The sequence below is a fragment of the Aquarana catesbeiana genome, linkage group LG02 (assembly GCF_042186555.1).
Source record: "Aquarana catesbeiana isolate 2022-GZ linkage group LG02, ASM4218655v1, whole genome shotgun sequence".
Classification (NCBI taxonomy): Eukaryota; Metazoa; Chordata; class Amphibia; order Anura; family Ranidae; genus Aquarana; species Aquarana catesbeiana.
Window position 1 is genome coordinate 167,215,553 of NC_133325.1, and position 17,779 is coordinate 167,233,331.

Genomic DNA, 17,779 nt, shown 5'->3' on the forward strand with positions numbered 1-17,779 from the left:
ATAACTTGCATATAAGCCTTTAAAATTAGCACTTTTGATTATTCATGTTCGTGTCCCATAGACTTTAACGGTGTTCGCGTGTTCGAACAAATTTTTTTCCTGTTCGCATGTTCTGATGCGAACCGAACAGGGGGGTGTTCGGCTCATCCCTACTGTCTGGGTTCCACTAGGAAGATTTATGTTCTCTGTCTGTCCTGGTGACCATTGTCAGTGGCACAGAAAGTTACTTTGCTTCTGGAAAAAGTGAGGGGAAATCTTCCAGTTGAGATGACTTGTTCCATTAATAACTGTCTAAGATTGTCATCTTCACTTTAAAGATATTTCCACTTAAAGCCTAAATGAAGCCTGTGACATGTACACAGGAAGAACTGTCTAATGTAAATAGAAAGTCTGTGTGTTGTTTTGGGGTGGTTGGTTTTTTAGGGAACAAAATAACTGACGGAACCCTGGAACGTTTTTTTGCCCAGAAATTAGCGTAGCCTCCCTGACGGTTTTCCCGAGTGTGGCTCGGGGTTAAATTTCAGCACCATTAGCGGTAACCCCCGAGCCACACTTGGGATTACATCTCAGGATCCTGGTGCGGTATACTTACCTTGTCCCCAGGATCCTGCGATGTCCCCCGCTGTGTCTGCGGGCTCTGTCCTCCTCCGAAGCCTCTTTGTGCCGGGCTCCGTTGCCTGCGAGCGTCGCAACGCACGGAGGCGGAGCCTGGATGCAAATTTTAAAAAAAGTAAAAATCATAACACATACAGTACTGTAATCTTACAGATTACAGTACTGTATGAAATTATTTCACATCCCTTTTGTCCCCAGTGCTTTGTCCAGTGCCCTGCATGCAGTTTTATATTATATATACTGTTCTTTCTGAGTGGAAACTGGAGATTGTCCATAGCGACCAAAAAGTGTCCCTTTACGTCAAAAGTGGCTTTAGACCAGCTAGAAAACAGCGATAGTAAATTAGAACACTTGCAGAATTGAGCGAAAGTGAATAGCGTGGAAATGTATTTTATTATTATCATATTATTTTTTTTTTTAATTATTTATATTTATTTATTATATTATAATTTATGATTTCGTGTTTCAAACTTCATCATACCCGGGATATCTACTAGACTCTTTGGTGGACAGATTTAAGTGCGTTATTGTTAAGAATTACAGGCCTACAATATAAAACGCCAAATTTCCATGCAAAATAATTGTACCGCTTTCATCACCTAAAATCCGAAATAATCATACCACCAGGGAGGTTAAAGTGGAAGGTTTTTTATCTTTATTAATTAAGATAAAAAAACCTTCTGTGTGCAGCAGCCCCCCTCAGCGCCCCTAATACTTACCTGAGTCCCATCTTGATCCAGCGATGTTGCACGAGAGTCTCTGTTGTCTGGGACTCCCGTCCTCATTGGCTGAGACAGCAGCGGGGAGCCATTGGTTCCCGCTGCTGTCAATGTCAGTGAGCCAATGAGGAGAGAGAAGGGGCGGGGCCGAGCCGTGGCTCTGTGTCTGAATGGACACACAGAGCAGTGGTTCGGCTCGGGTGCCAACATAGCAAGCTGCTCGCTGTGGGAGCACTCGGCAGGAGGGAGGGGCCAGAAGCACCAGCGAGGGACCTGAGAAGAGCAGGATCTGGGCTGCTATGTGCAAAACCATTGCACAGAGCAGGTAAGCAGGGGTGTTGCTAAGTGGGAAAAAGACCAGGGGCTTCAGCTCAAAGTTAGATTTGATAACCCATCCCACATTTTAAAGTAAGTCCCGCCCATGCCTGCCATCATGGGGGGGGTTAGACTCACTTGCTGGTTGCTGCCTGGCTCACCAGTGCCCATTAATGCAGCCTCACCAGTGCCCATCAATGCAGCCTGATCAGTGCCCATCAGCTCAGCCTTACCTGTGCCTACCAATGCAGACTGCTCAGACAGTGCCCATTAGCTCAGCCTCACCAGTGCCCATCAGCGCAGCCTTGCCAGTACACATCAGTGTAGCCTTGCCAGTGTTCATTAACGCAGCCTTACCAGTGCATGGGGAGAGGAAAGCCGCCGGTTTACACAGAGCAGGGATCTCCTGCTTACCCGGCGCAGCGTGGCCTTTGTTACACTAAGTCCCGCCTCCTGGACCAGCAACTATGATGGACATCACACATCCTGGCATTCGACCAGTGTGACATCCATCATAGGAGCTAATAACTTTAATTGAGTAATATAAGACCCCAGGCTTTTTGGGGGCCCACTTGGGGCTATAGCCTGGGTCAGCCCCCCTCCCGACACCACTGCAGGTAAGTATAACATGCTTGTTATTTTTAAATGAAAAAAAAAACCAAGACTTTAGTATCACCTTAAATGCAGTACTGGGAATCATGCAGACCTGATGATACACAAAGCTGTGCAGCACTTAGACCCCTGACTCTGTTTAGATCAGCAGGGGATCTGTCTGCTGACCCCCTGCTGATCTGAGCATAGCGGGCGGTTGACAGGTCAGTGTCCACAGTTTATGCAAAGCAGACATGGGCCGAGCACGCTCTGCTCTATGGACCAGCGTGTGTAAATAGACTCCACCGCGTTTTTGAGAGGAGCTTTCTGGCAGAAAAAACACTTAACGCACATAAAAACACCGAAACACAACATTTAGGAGTGTTCGGTGTTTTCAAGTGTACATTGATTATAGTGAAAAATGAGCAGAGGGGAATGCTTTGGAAAAAATTGCTTGTAAAACCAAAATGCCCATAAATGTGCATAAACTTGTGCAATACAAGCCACAAAGGGATTGATTTACTAAAGGCAAATAGACTGTGCACTTTGCAAAGTGCAATTGCACTCTGCAAGTGCAGTTGCTCCAGAGCTTAGTAAATGAGGTAAAGCTTCACTTTGCAAAGAATACCCAATCATGTGCAAGGAAAATGTAAAAAACAGCCTTTTTGGATTGGATGATATAATTCAGCAGAGCTTTTCCTCATTTACTAAGCTCTGGAGGAACTGCTCTCACAGAGTGCAACTGCACTTTGCAAAGTGCACAGTCTATTTTCCTTTAGTAAATCAACCCCAATGAGCGTTTTTATGCTGCTTTTTCTACCAGCGGTTCTGGTATTTTTTCAGCCACCTAGTGTGCATGGACCTTCAAGGGAAAGGCAAGCATCTAGTCAAAGCAAACAATGAGCTATTAATTAATTGTAGCAAGAATCCAGAAAGCACCTCACAAGGTGAATTAGAGTGTACTCCCTGATACCTGTGCTGTGTAATTTCCCCCTGTGCTTCCTGTATCACCAATTACATGCAAAGTTCTAAGGCAGCGGTGTGTATTTAGGACTTGTGTACAACCAGCCTGCCCATACATGGATCAAAATTCGTCCAAGCTCTACTGAACCAGACAAATTTTGATCCATGTATGGAGGCCATAGATCATGAGATCTTCCTTCCTGCAACACAGTCAGTGTTGATGGGGGAATTTCTCCCATGGAGCAATTGTGTTCTCCAGGCAGAGAGGGGGTGCGCAGAGGGCCATCCCTGCCGAGAGAACACAATCATTATTGCTAGCGGCTATAGCCACTTGCAGTAGTCGCATGTTAAAAATCTGACATGCTGGTTCTGCCCAAGTCGATCGAACACAATCATTATTGCTAGTGGCTATAGCCACTTGCAGTAGTTGCATGTTAAAAATCTGACATGCTGGTTTTGCCCAAGTCGATCATACAATCAACTTGCCCATAGATGGATCGAATCTTGGTCGGTCCCTGCTGAACCAGCTGAGATTCAAAACATCTATGACCGGCTTAAGTTTCCTTCACAATACTGGGAGATCAAAGGAGGTTATTATTTCAACTGATGGCTGTACAATGAGCTAATTATGAAGAAAATATCTAGTTACTTTTCATACTCACAGGTATTCACCAAGCAGCAAAGCCTTTATGAATCTATTTATGCATTTTTAAAGTACATAAATTGCAGCCTGGTGTGTTGATTTTGTCATTGTCCTCTCTAATTTAGAAAAAACAAATACATACCACAGGTAAATCTATTAACTCAGTGTTCATTAAATTCATAATATACTGCTACTGGTTTTTCATGATCTTTGAAAATGACCCTGTTTCTTATCCTATGTGTAGCAATAGAGAAGGGACGTTTTCCTGAAACCTCCCCTCACTATCAGAATGCCACAGCCAAATAAGTCACGGCAGGTCCCCCCATTCCACAGATCTGACCTATGTGAAATTAAGTATCTTGAAAAGGTGCAAACATTAGTGAAAGGTTAAGGATGGAATGTGAGATGTGCCAGAGACAGACTGTCTGCCTGGAAAAAGTAGAGTATCTTACTGGCCTTGGACCTATATTGTGAATTATTAATGTACATAGATTGAATCAGAATTATAAAAAGCATAGAGGGGTTGTGTATGCAAACAATCCCTCCCAGACCCACTTTCACTTTGACATTTCACCAGTGAGCCTTGAAATGGGTATTATATCATCCACAATACTACAAATGCTAAAACAAAGCAATTACATGATTACGTTTTTTGCTAATAGAAGGGAAGCGTTTATATCTCTTTCTTTTTTTTTTTTTTGCATTGTTGTCCAAGCCCCAATTGGGAACTGGAGCAATTTCCACTTGCTGTCCTAGTGACCACACAGGATACAGTATATGGAGAATATCTCCAACAGACAGCAGTAAAATAAGAGAACAAAACCTTTGAGCACTCAACTAAAAAGGGGCTTTTATTGCAGTCTGTACCTCCATTGGATTCTACTCACTTCCTGTCCTAGTCATTACACACTATTCCAGGCAACCAATGAAGGCACCCATTGAGCTTCTAATGTTAACCAGCAAACCATGCAACAGAGCTCATTTCAGAAAGTTCACTTGGTTTACCATAACATGACATCCATGTAAAACCCTGAAGAAGGATAAATCTCCCCCAGGACACAAATAAAGACCTGCAGGTACTAAATCCCTCCATCCTATCCAAATGTGGCCTGGGAAGTACAAGTTTTTGAACTCTTAAAAGTTTCTCTTTTGCATACAAAGCATCTCTTATCCCTTAGTTGCATTTAAAAATCGTTTGTAGAAATAAAGTAGAAGGGTCAGGCACAGGTGTCGTTATTCTCCAGCTCCTGGCATCATTGCAGTGCTTGTATCAAATGTAAAGTAATGAAGTGCAGAGTTTGTAAATGCTGGGTTGCCAGGGAGTGTAAGTTGCTATACTGTATACACTAGAGAAAATTATTCTTAGCTACTAGTTTTAATGCTGCCGAGTCCAAAGGGGCATCAATTTTTTGCAACAAACGTGAATTTATCCCAAAAGCTTTTTGGCTGTGGGACTGTTTATGACTAGGGCTTTTTTAAACACGTTTTTTTCCTGTTCTGGCTGGACCCTACCCTTATATTATTATCCATAAACAGGTTTACAGCAATGTAAAATGCAGATACTGTGTGTGAAATAGTCACAGCAATGAAAGATACTTGCTATATGGTTGCTCTGAGTTACCACACTTTCTTGATTGTTCTTTGTACAATTAAGCCCTTACCATGGCTACTGCCATCAGATATTCTAGATATTAGAGGATGTGACATATTCCAATGGATGTAAATTAAAAAAGACAACACATTTTAACACAAAACACCACTATAGAAGAAATTGTCTGTACTAATCAAGAGATGAAATTGATAGGCGATGCTCAACAATAGCATGCCCAATGGCACGCTCACTGAACAATATTCAAGCAGTTAAACTGCTGTGCAATGTGCTTCCAGTGGTTTGTTGATTTCCACCCATGGAAGACCCATATTAAGGCCCAACGCCAGGACAAAATTAAATTTGAAAAGTGCATTGTGCACCAGTTACCTTACTCTTTAGTCTTGATTTCAAACACCTCTTCCTTAGTCAACCCACAGTTTATGGATCAAAGTCACCAATTTCTCTATAAGTTAAAAGTTATTAAGTTAATTATCATTTGATTGCCTGCCTTTTTTCCATGCTTGTTATCTTCTTGAGCACCGGCTCCCTCACTACCCTCATGAGTTCTCCTGCCTCTGGAGTCTAAGAGAAAGGACCCAGCTGCTGGAAGTGTCATTAGGAGGTGTCCACATCATGCAAGCAGTGATGCAGACACCCAAAGAAGGAACCCCAGAATTAAACAGAAGAGAGAAGGATAAGACTTGGGTGTCAAGTGACCGTGCTTTTTAGGTAAGTAAAATAGGCATTTGAATAGTTTCTTTTTCATCTCAGCAGTTAGTTAGAGGGGGCAGCAGGGAGTGTTTTGCTACACCCTGCTGGACTTGGGCTCTGTGATGGGGGCTCTGTGATAAGGGGGGGATCTGTGATTGGATGGTCTGTGATGGGGGGGATGTGTGATGGAGAAGGGTCTGTGATGGGGGGGATCTGTGATGGGATGTTCTGTGATTTCTGTGATGAGGGGAGTCTGTGACTAGGTGGGGATCTGTGATGAGGGAGGTCTGTGATGGGGGAATCTGTGATGGAGAGGGGTCTGTGATGGTCTGTGATGAGGGGAGTCTGTGATGGGGGGGGGGGATCTGTGATGGGATGGTCTGTAATGAGGGGAGTCTGTGATGGGGGGGGGGATCTGTGATGGGATGGTCTGTAATGAGGGGAGTCTGTGATGGGGGGGGGATCTGTGATAGGATGGTCTGTAATGAGGTTAGTCTGTGATGGGATGGTCTGTGATGAGGGGAGTCTGTGATATGGAGTTTGTGATTTGGAATTGAACATTATGGTATGGTCAAGGTTGCATGTAAATCTGACTTCCTGAAAATTTTAATTTTAGTTTTAAGTATCATGGTATAAAATAATGGATGTGGGGGCTTTTTGGTGGGTGTGATTTTTTTTTTTTTGGGGGGGGGGGGGTGTACTATCTTAGCAACAAATGCTACATTGACTAAAGCCACCTTTTTTTTATACCATTTGATACACACCTTATTGACGGGCTCTGTGCTTGCCCCCTGCAGCAAGTCACACAGGAAAGATATGTCAGGCAATTGATGTTTTTCAGGATTATCATGTTCTTTCCATTCCTAAAAAAAAAAAAAAAAAAAAAAAGACAAATTCAAGGGACATTTTTTTTCTTATATAATATACAGATAAATACAGTAGTAGTGTTTACCTCTACACTGTATAGCCATAAGTTTGTGGATACCTATCATTCCTATAAGAGCTTGTTGGACACCCTTTCCAAAACCATGGCATAAATATGTTACAGATAAAACAGCCTCCATTTTTCTGGAAAGGCTTTCCACAAGATTTTGAAGTGTGTCTGTGGGAATTTGTGCCCATTTAGCCAAAAGAGCATTTGTGGGATCAGGTATTGATGTTGGACGAGAAGACCTGGTTTACAAATGGTGTTCCAATTCATTCCAAAGGTGTTCAGCAAGGTTGAGGTCAGGGTTATGTGCAGACTACTTCTTCCACACCAAACTTGTCCATTCATGTCTTTATAGATCTGGGTTTGTGTACAGGGGCACGGTCATGGTGGAACATAAAAAGGCCTTACTCAAATTGTTGCCCCAAGGTCAGAATTGGCACAGTTATCTAAAATATCTTTATATGCTGTAGCATTCAGTTTACTTTTTACTGGAAAAACCTGAACTCAATCATTTGGAAAGGTGTCCACCTACTTTTAGCTATATAGTGTACGTACACGAATTTCCGAAACTGCTGAAGTGCAGGAGAATATACCCTACATATACTTAAACAGATACAGCGGGGAAAATAATTATTTGATATCCTGTGATATTTGTAAGTTTGCCCACTTACAAAGAAATGAAGGTTCTATAATTTTTATCATAGGTGTATTTTAAATTTTAGAGACAGAATATCAACCAAAAAACCAGAAAAAACACATAATACAAATGTTAAAAATTGAGCTGCAGTTCAGTAAGTAAAATAAGTATTTGATCCCCAAGCAAAACATGACTTACTACTTGGTGGAGAAACCCTTGTAGGCAAGCACAGAGGTAAGACGTTTATGTAGTTGGTTATCAGGTTTGCACACATCTCTGGAGGGATTTTGGTCCACTCTTCTTTGCAGATATTCTCAAAGGCCTGGTTCACACCTATGCGTTTTTAGTGCGTTTTCAGTTTTGAAGAAACACACTACAATAATCCATTTGGCATGGTTTCCTATGGGTGTAGTTCACATCTGAGCATTTTATGGAAAGGGCCAGGGACTTTTTTTCTCGTTTTTGGTTCCAATGGATTGGTTCAATGGATTAAAATTGTGTATTTAAAAATGCAAAATGCACCTGGAATATGCAAACTGCAACCTGCATAGCTGTGAATCAGGCCTTAAGGTTAACTTAAGGTTTAAGGTTTCTTGGCTGTCGCTTGGCAACTTGAAGTTTCAGCTCCTTCCATACATTTTCTATAGTATTAAAGGTCAGGAGACTGGCTAGGCCACTCCATGACCTTAATGTGCTTCTTCATGAGCTACTCCTTTGTTGTCTTGGCGGTATGTTTTGGGTCATTGTTGTGCTGGAAGACCCAGCCACAACCCATCATCAGTGTTCTGGCTGAGGAAAGAAGGTTCTCATCCAAGATTTTACAATACATGGCCCCATCCATCAGCCTCTCAATGCGACAAAATCAGCCTGAACCTTTAGCAGAGAAACAGCCCCAGAGCATAATGTTTTCATCTCCGTGTTTAACTGTAGGGATGGTGTTGTTAGGGTCATAGCATTTTTCTTCCTCCAAACAAGGCGAGTCGAGTTATTGTCAAAGAGCTCAATTTTGGTCTCATCTGACCACAGCACTTCTCCCCCAATCCTTCTCTGAATCATTTAGCTGTTCACTGGCAAACATCAGACGGGCCTGTACATGTGCCTTTTTGAGGAGGGGGACCTTGCAGGTGGTGCAGGATTTCAATCAATGGTGGCGTATTGTGTTACCAGTGGTTTGTTTGGTGACTGTGGTCCCAAATGCCTTGAGATCCTCCTGTATAGTTCTGGGCTCATCCCTCACTTTTCTCATGATCATCCTTACCCCATGAGGTGAAATCTTGCATGGAGCTCCAGACTGAGGGCAATTGATGGTTATTTTGTATTTCTTCCATTTGCAAATAATTGCTCCAACAGTTGTCTCCTTCTCACCAGGCTTCTTGGTGATGGTCTTGTAGCCTGTTCTAGCCTTGTGCAGGTCTACAATCTTATCCTTGATGTCCTTTGACAGCTCTTTGGTCTTGCCAATGATAGTGGGTTTGAATGGAAGAAAAATATTCTGTGGACAGGTGTCTTTTATACACATAACTAGTTGTTAGGAGCACCTTCTTAAATTGACAGGACTAATCTATGTACCACATGAGCACATACTGTAGTCAGTCTGTGGGAGCCAGAATTATTGTTGGTTGGTAGGGGATCAAATACTTATTTTACTCAGTGAACTGCAACATAATTTATAACAATTTTATCATGTTTTTTTTCTGGATTTTTGGTTGATATTCTGTCTCTATAATTTAAAATACACCAATGATAAAAATTATAGACCATTTCTTTGTAAGCGGGCAAACTTACAAAATCTGCAGGGGATCAAATAATTATTTTCCCCACTGTATCTGGTCCACTCTGTGTCAAAAACAGGAAAACAGGAAACATTTTAATGCAAGTGACCAATCAGCCTGTTGGATTTTGCTGTTATAGCTGCTAGCAATAATCAGTGTGTTCTCCTGGTGGGGATGGCTTCCAGGGTTAATGACTGATATGGAGAAAACAAACTTGCTGTTTTCTCAGACTCCTATCAAATCTTGTTCTGGGTCCAGGAGCCCAGAAATTCTGTAGAGCTTTAGGTAGGATAAAACCTCCATTCCTAGGTCCACATCTTACCTGGTAGCCAGACCTTGTTAGTCTCAGATTTCCACAGATCTTTATACATGGGAGCTGACCGATGTACAAGGCTCTCTCTCTTGCTCTCTTTGCTGGGAGCCAGAAGAATATCCAGAGCCTGCTGCTAGGTGAAAAGGCTGAGTGCTGACAGAAAATAAAATGGTACATGTGCTGCCTGTTTCTTTGGAGAACCCATTAGGGGGCACCCTGTTGGTCAGGAACACACACACACATATACAGTATATAGTAAATATATATATATATGTATATATATACACTGTATATACACAATATGAATATACAGTATATATTCACTATATATATATATAACTGTATTTGAAATTTTGTAAAACAGTTTATCTTGACTACAGACGGGATAGCAAGAAGAAAGGATTATCTCCTGCCATTAAGATAGTTTATGACCCTAAAAAAGCTTTTCAGGCTCTGTTAGTTCAGCCTACCTAATCTATATTGCCCTGCAGATGAACTGGCCCTTCATACCTCTGAGGCCTCTTATGACTCATTTCTTTTTTTTTTTTTTTTTTTACCAAGTCTGTTTTTTACATAGCAACATCCCTGCTGGCTACCTAAAATGTGAAAATGCGAGACGGTCAGACGGTTAATTCTCCTTAAATAAGGAAGTGGTTATCAGAAGAGAAAAGTGTTTCAGTGTAGGACCGCATAAGAACTTTTAAAGATGAAATATGCTATATATATTACAAATGGGAACACAGATGTTCTCTTTTCTACTGTTAAAATTGCGATAGGTATAGACATGGCATTTATTAAAGACTATTAGTCAAAAAACGATTAGATAAGCACCTGAACGACAACAACATACAGGGATATACAATGCAATATTGACATATAATCACACACATAGGTTGGACTTGATGGACTTGTGTCTTTTTTTCAACCACACCTACTATGTAAAAAAAAAAAAAAATGATATATATATATATATATATATATATATATATATATATATAAATGGTTGCACCAGAACAATCACCACTGTTGTGCAAGGATTTATATATAAGAAAAAGCTTGCTATATACTTATTCCTCTCATGTCTCGCTGTCTTTTTAGGTTTCTAGAATAAAAGTCTGCCTTTCCTGACATGCCACAAGGATTTCTTGACATGTTGACTGCTTGTAGAACTGTACTCCCTGCTGTAAATGCGGCTGTTATCTGACAATAATCCGATTATGTGATCCTGTTTACTTGTTTTAGCTAGCGCCTTCCCAACAGCATTTAGCAGCAAATGGCACAGAGAGAAAAGGATGAACAAACAAGAGGTTGTGTTATAGCGTAAACCACAACAATTGTTCTATCTTACTCATCGCGTACACTCTGATATCACATTAGGGCTTGAGCCAAAGCAATTTTTCTAGCTCACTGCAGATAGGCTATTGAAATCTATTAGGAAAGGCTGTTTCATCTTAGCCAGAAACACTTCTCCCATACAAATCTAGTTTGCTTGTGGTTGGAAATTTTTATATACCCAAATCACATCTACTGCAACACCTTTGCACATTCCTGCTGGGAGATGAAGTTTTTTTCTAGGGAAACTAGCTAACACAAGTACGGTATGTAAAAGGATATGCTGCTTTCCTTGTAGAAAAACTGTTACTTCAAGCATGCTAACGTCTCAAAATGTACATAACTCCAATCCATGACATGCCTCCTTCCATTCTCCAAACACATTCTGCAATGCTGTGTACCAACACATGGAAAATGGTACATTATCGGCTACCCTGAAGTAGAACTAAAGTACCTTCATTTTTAATGCATAGTAAAAATTGTACATGGGAGATGATGAAAGGGTGCTATCATCTGCTGGAACTGATGTAATCACAGGAAGTTCTCTGTAGGAAACACTTTCATTCTTTGCCAGAAATTTAATGTGTAATAGGGTGGTTCCATCTCCCCCACTTGTTACATTCTTTAAAAATGCACCCGTCGTGTTAAATGAGAAGGAAAAACACAGGGCAGGACTGGGGGGGCACAATGTTCTGTACGGTGGGTGCTCACCTCTGCCCATTATACAAATGTGGGAGCATAATTACATACAAAGAGGGAGATGTGGAAAGCCTATGACCACTGGGCTGAGCAGCCAGCAGAGCTGAAGCCAAGAGGTCATTAAAGTATCCAGGTCCTGATTCTATGCCTGCGCACTAGCTGGGAGACCTATTGAGAAAGACGCAAGGTTCACAGATTTCCAGCTGTGCATACATGCACAAATATTAGCTGGCAATTTCTGTATTAACCACTTCAGCCCCGGAAGAATTTACCCCCTTCCTGACCAGAGCACTTTTTGCGATTCGGCACTGTGTCACTTTAACTGACAATTGCGCGGCCGTGCAACGTTGCTCCCAAACAAAATTGACATCCTTTTTTCCCCACAAATAGAGCTTTCTTTTGGTGGTATTTGGTCGCCTCTGCATTTTTTAATTTTTTTGCGCTATAAACAAAAAAATAGCATCAATTTTGAAAAAAATGCATTATTTTTTACTTTTTGCTATAATAAATATCCCCAAAAAATATTTAAAAAAAAATTTTTTTTCCTCAGTTTAGGCCGATACGTATTCTTCTACATATTTTTGGTAAAAAAAAAAAAGATAGTTTTATGGCATTTTTATTATTAATTTTTTTTTTTTACTAGTAATGGCGGCGATCAGCGAGTTTTATCGTGACTGCGACATTATGGCGAGCACATTGGACATTTTTGACACATTTTTGGAACCATTGTCATTTATACAGCAATCAGTGCAATACAAATGCACTGATTCCTGTGTAAATGACATTGGCAGTGAAGGGGTTAACCACTAGGGGGCGGGGAGAGGATAAGTATGTCCTGGGGAGTGTTAGTAACTGTGGGGGGGGCATGGCTACATGTGACACGTCACTGATCTCTGCTCCCGATCACAGGGAGCAGAGATCAGTGACACTGTCATTAGGCAGAATGGGGAGATGCTTGTTTACATTAGCATCTCCCCATTCATCCTCTCCGTGAAGGGCGATAGCAGGTATCCCCACGGCAATCAAGTCCGTGCGACCCGACTCACGGAGCTCCCGGCTGGCGCGCGCACGCAATGGCACGACGGCAAATTTAAAGGGGCTTACGGTTACGCCCATTTGCCCAGCCGTGCCATTCTGCCGACGTACTTTGGCGTGCGCCAGTCGGGAACTGGTTAAAAAAATGCTAGTTCTGCTTTAGGATTAGTTTAGAAAGCTGGCCACACATTGGTTCAAAAGTTTGATCCACGTATGGCTGTTCCCATTCGTGGGGAGTCAGTCTATTAACCAGCCTCTCATGAATGGGATTGCTGGAAAATTTCAGTTCAATCTGTGTATTCTGTTGGTGGGGAGGCGGGAAAACCCTGGTTTTAGAATACGACACAGCGGGGAGGATTCCTGCATCCACACCAAATGTGTTCAGTTTTTTTTATTCAGCCGGCTGGGTGACAGAAAAAACTGAACCATGTATGGGCAGCTTTACACTTTGCAGCATATTTAAGGTCATTTGTTTGCCATCTCATTGGAGATATTTTTTCCCTCCATTCCTGTCCTATATACTGTACACAAAACAGGAAGTAAGAAAAACAAGAAGTGAGGAAAAGAATCCCCTTTTGAACATTTTCCCAGGGGGTAGGGGGCTAGTCAGGTGGTTGTTTGTCATGCCCTCCATGTTTCCCTTCTTGTTGGGTGCCAAGCGATGGTCACAGGGTCACTTTACTACACATGGGGTAACTTTGCTTTGTGCCATCTTCCTCAATGCCCTGAGACAAGGCTGAGGCTGTCAGGGGGGGATACTTGACCTTAAGGCAGGCCTCTACTATTAGAGATTCACGTACATCATGTACACTTGCAGTGCAACTGTTCTCCAGTTATCTCTTGGTTCCTCCTGACAGTGTACACCTTCTTTGTAATCTGCATTTAGGAGGGACATACTGAACTCTGTCCACATCTATCTGTCCTGTGTTTTCCACTACCATTCCACAGTAGCAGAGTTGGCCCCGCCGTGCACTTAACTTAACGGCGTACCTCTGTACAGGATGGGAACTTCTGCGGCCCAAATCCTCTCCTGTTGCTCTGGGAGACAGACTGCTAGCAGAAGGAGTGCCAACAACATCTTCCTCGCTACTACAGGCCACTGCACTGACTCACTGACTGCTCTGTATCTAATACACAGAATGTGTATTAGAAGAACTATAGAACCCCTTTTTTCATCTCCATAAGATTGGGGAAGATCTTTTTAGTTCACAGAGGGGAATTGGGTAGGGCTCATAACACTGCTTTAGATAACACTATAAAGCACAGAGCATAGTTGCCAACATTGCAAAAAAAAAATGTGGGACACTTTTTTGGCTGTAGGCGGAGCCGTACAATAATTAGGGGGCGGGGCATTCATTTGTAGGCGTGGTTTAGGAAAAAAGTACACGTGCGGCGCGCTTCGTGCGCCACAGCAAAAAAGGGCGCGGTTTATGCGAATTAGTGGGCGTGGCTTAAATGGTCGTGGCTCAAGAGGGTGTGGTTAGAGTCTGAGATGAATGAGGGATGGAGAGGGAAAGGGGGAGAGGGGGACAGGGGGAGAGGGGGAGAGGGGAATGACGGGACAGCAGCCCCAGATCCTACACAATAAAAATATGTGTATTCTAGAAAGTATAACAATCAGCAGATAAAGATACTCCAAACACCTGGTGTTAGCACTTCAATCTTCCCGGCACCATGGTTGTTATGGTGTCAGGATGATTGAAGCGCATTATTTCTATTATTACATTGTAATATAAAATGAAATTATTTAACTCACCATAATGCAGAATTAGTGGGAACCCTGAGCGTGTCACCTTCCACGTCACCTGCCACCAGATGCTATCAGGTGTCCCCAGCGGAGTCCTCCCTTACATCAGGCATTGCCAGCAAAGCCCCCCTTACATCAGACATTGCCAGCAAAGCCCCCCTTACATCAGACATTGCCAGCAAAGCCCCCCTTACATCAGACATTGCAGCGGAGTCCCCCCTTACATCAGACATTGCAGCGGAGTCCCCCCTTACATCAGACATTGCAGCAGAGTCCCCCCTTACATCAGACATTGCAGCAGAGTCCCCCCTTACATCAGACATTGCAGCAGAGTCCCCCCTTACATCAGACATTGCCAGCAAAGCCCCCCTTACATCAGACATTGCCAGCAAAGCCCCCCTTACATCAGACATTGCCAGCAAAGCCCCCCTTACATCAGACATTGCAGCGGAGTCCCCCCTTACATCAGACATTGCAGCGGAGTCCCTCCTTACATCAGACATTGCAGCGGAGTCCCCCCTTACATCAGACATTGCAGCGGAGTCCCCCCCTTACATCAGACATTGCCAGCAGAGCCCCCCTTACATCAGACATTGCTAGCAAATCCCCCCTTACATCAGACATTGCCAGCAAAGCCCCTCTTACATCAGACATTGCCAGCAAAGCCCCCCTTACATCAGACATTGCCAGCAAAGCCCCCCTTACATCAGACAATGCAGTGGAGTCCCCCCTTACATCAGACATTGCAGTGGAGTCCCCCCTTACATCAGACATTGCAGTGGAGTCCCCCCTTACATCAGACATTGCAGCGGAGCCCCCCCCTTACATCAGACATTGCAGTGGAGTCCCCCCTTACATCAGACATTGCAGCGGAGTCCCCCCCTTACATCAGACATTGCCAGCAGAGCTCCCCTTACATCAGACATTGCCAGCAAAGCCCCCCTTACATCAGACATTGCAGCGGAGTCCCCCCTTACATCAAACATTGCAGCGGAGTCCCCCCTTACATCAGACATTGCAGCGGAGTCCCCCCTTACATCAGACATTGCAGCGGAGTCCCTCCTTACATCAGACATTGCAGCGGAGTCCCTCCTTACATCAGACATTGCCAGCAAAGCCCCCCTTACATCAGACATTGCAGCGGAGGGGAGGGAGAATTTTTTTTTCCCCCTCAAACAGAAGCTGGGAGCACTTTGACTTACCGAGTGACACACTAGCTCCCCCCACGTGGCGCCGACTGTTCCCTGGTGGTCCCGGCCTCGGGCTCCCCCGGACCTTTCACGTTCTCCTCCTTGGTGCTGTGTAAACAGGAGGAGGCAAACTTCTTCCTCCTCCCAGTGAGAGTCCTGGCACTGACACAGTCAGCGTAACACAGCGGTGCGCACCTCCTCCCCATCCATCCATGTGCTCCGACTGCGAAGTAGCCACGCCCCTGCTTGCTATACTTGGCAAATCAAGGCAGGCAGAAGGAGCAGGTGTCCTCCTTGTCCAATAGAGGACCTGGAGGACAAAATGAGGCAAGGGGGGAGGATACCGAGGCTGCGGCGATGCTAATTAACACTTTATTGCCCAAAAATATTTACGATCCTCCGGGACAAGCTCCGAAATTCGGGACAAATCGCGGGAAATAATAAAATCGGGACGAGGCTCCAGAATTCGTGAATGTCCCAGGAAATTCGGGACTATTGGCAAGTATGACAGAGGAGCTTATGACCTTACTTGATTTCTGGTAGGATCAAAAGGTCTTTTTTTTTTTTGCATTTATCAATCAGATATAACAAAACACTTTTGCTGTGCCATGTCATGTTGTCAGAAGGGTTAGATGTCACCCAAGATTCTCACTTTCACAAGTTGAGGGGCCCCAGGAAGTCTTTTCTAAATGTGTAAAAAAAGGGTTTTGCAGTAACTCCTGGATTGGGTTCTGAAATCCAAAAGCTTTGTAGAGTCTAGGAAAGGATGAAGCCTCTAACCCTGTGTCCACATTTTATTTACCTGATTGTTCAGGTGTGCACAGCCTTTTTAGTCAAGGGGCTGCCTATGGTTCAGGGCCCTGGAAACAAGCTGCTACAGGTGCAGAATGTGTGAACAGATGGTGGGAGAGTGTCTGTTATGGCCTCACACAGAGATTTTCTGATCAGACCAGGTCCTTCTCTATGAGACTGTGTGTAATTAAGCAGGAACCTGGGTGTCACAAAGCTAAATGACTTATGTACGGCAGCCAGTCCGACAAAAGTTTGGCCGCCTTCTATCGAAGGGTCATGACCAAAAAAGGTCTGCCGACCCTTCAAGGGTAACCCTTTGTGTGAGTTTTGAACTTCACTTTTGAATAAAAGCGGGGAAAAAAGCCATGAAATGTACTTCTCTGGCTGGACATTTGAGTGTACTCCCACATTATATTTAACCACTTTAAGACTAGGCCTCTTTTTTAGATGTGGTGTTTACAAGTTAAAAACAGTTTTTTTTTGCTAGAAAATTACTTAGAACTCCCCAAACATTATACATTTTTTTTTAACATCCTAGAGAATAAAATGGCAGTCGTTGCAATACTTTCTGTCACACCGTATTTGCGCAGCGGTCTTCCAAGCCTACTTTTTTTTTAAAAAAATACACTTTTTTGAATTAAAAAATAAGACAACAGTAAAGTTAGCCCAATTTTTTTTTATATTGTGAAAGATAATGTTACGCCGACCCAACATGTCACGCTTCAAAATTGTGGAATGGCGACAAACTTTTACCCTTAAAAATCTTCATAGGCAACATTTAAAAAAATTCTACTGGTTGCATGTTTTGCGTTACAGAGGAGGTCTAGGGCTAGGATTATTGCACTCGCTCTACCGATCGCGGAGATACCACACATGTGTGGTTTGAACACCGTTTTCATATGCGGGCACTACTAAACATTACACTGTTTTAAAAAAAAAAATGTGTCACTTTTATTCCTATTACAAGGAATGTAAACATCCCTTGTAATAGAAAAAAAGCATGGCTGGACCTCTTAAATATGAAATCTGGTGTCAAAAAGACCTCAGATGTCATATTTACACTAAAATGCAATTAAAAAAAAAAAAAAAAAAAAATGTTGTCATTTAACCACTTCAATACCAAGCATTTAGACACCTTCCTGCCCAAGCCAATTTTGAGCTTTCAGCGCTGTCGCAATTTGAA

General features: G+C 43.0%; 1 protein-coding gene across 7 annotated transcripts in view; it reads right to left on the reverse strand.

Moving 5' to 3' along the window:
- ARHGEF25 (Rho guanine nucleotide exchange factor 25) overlaps positions 1-17,779 on the reverse strand; it is a 500,546-nt gene that overhangs the window by 80,083 nt on the left and 402,684 nt on the right. For all 7 annotated transcript variants that reach the window (XM_073613762.1, XM_073613763.1, XM_073613764.1 and 4 more), the window contains one exon: positions 6,913-7,011. In XM_073613762.1, coding sequence (XP_073469863.1) covers positions 6,913-7,011 — 99 coding nt within the window. The remainder of the gene's footprint in view (positions 1-6,912; positions 7,012-17,779) is intronic.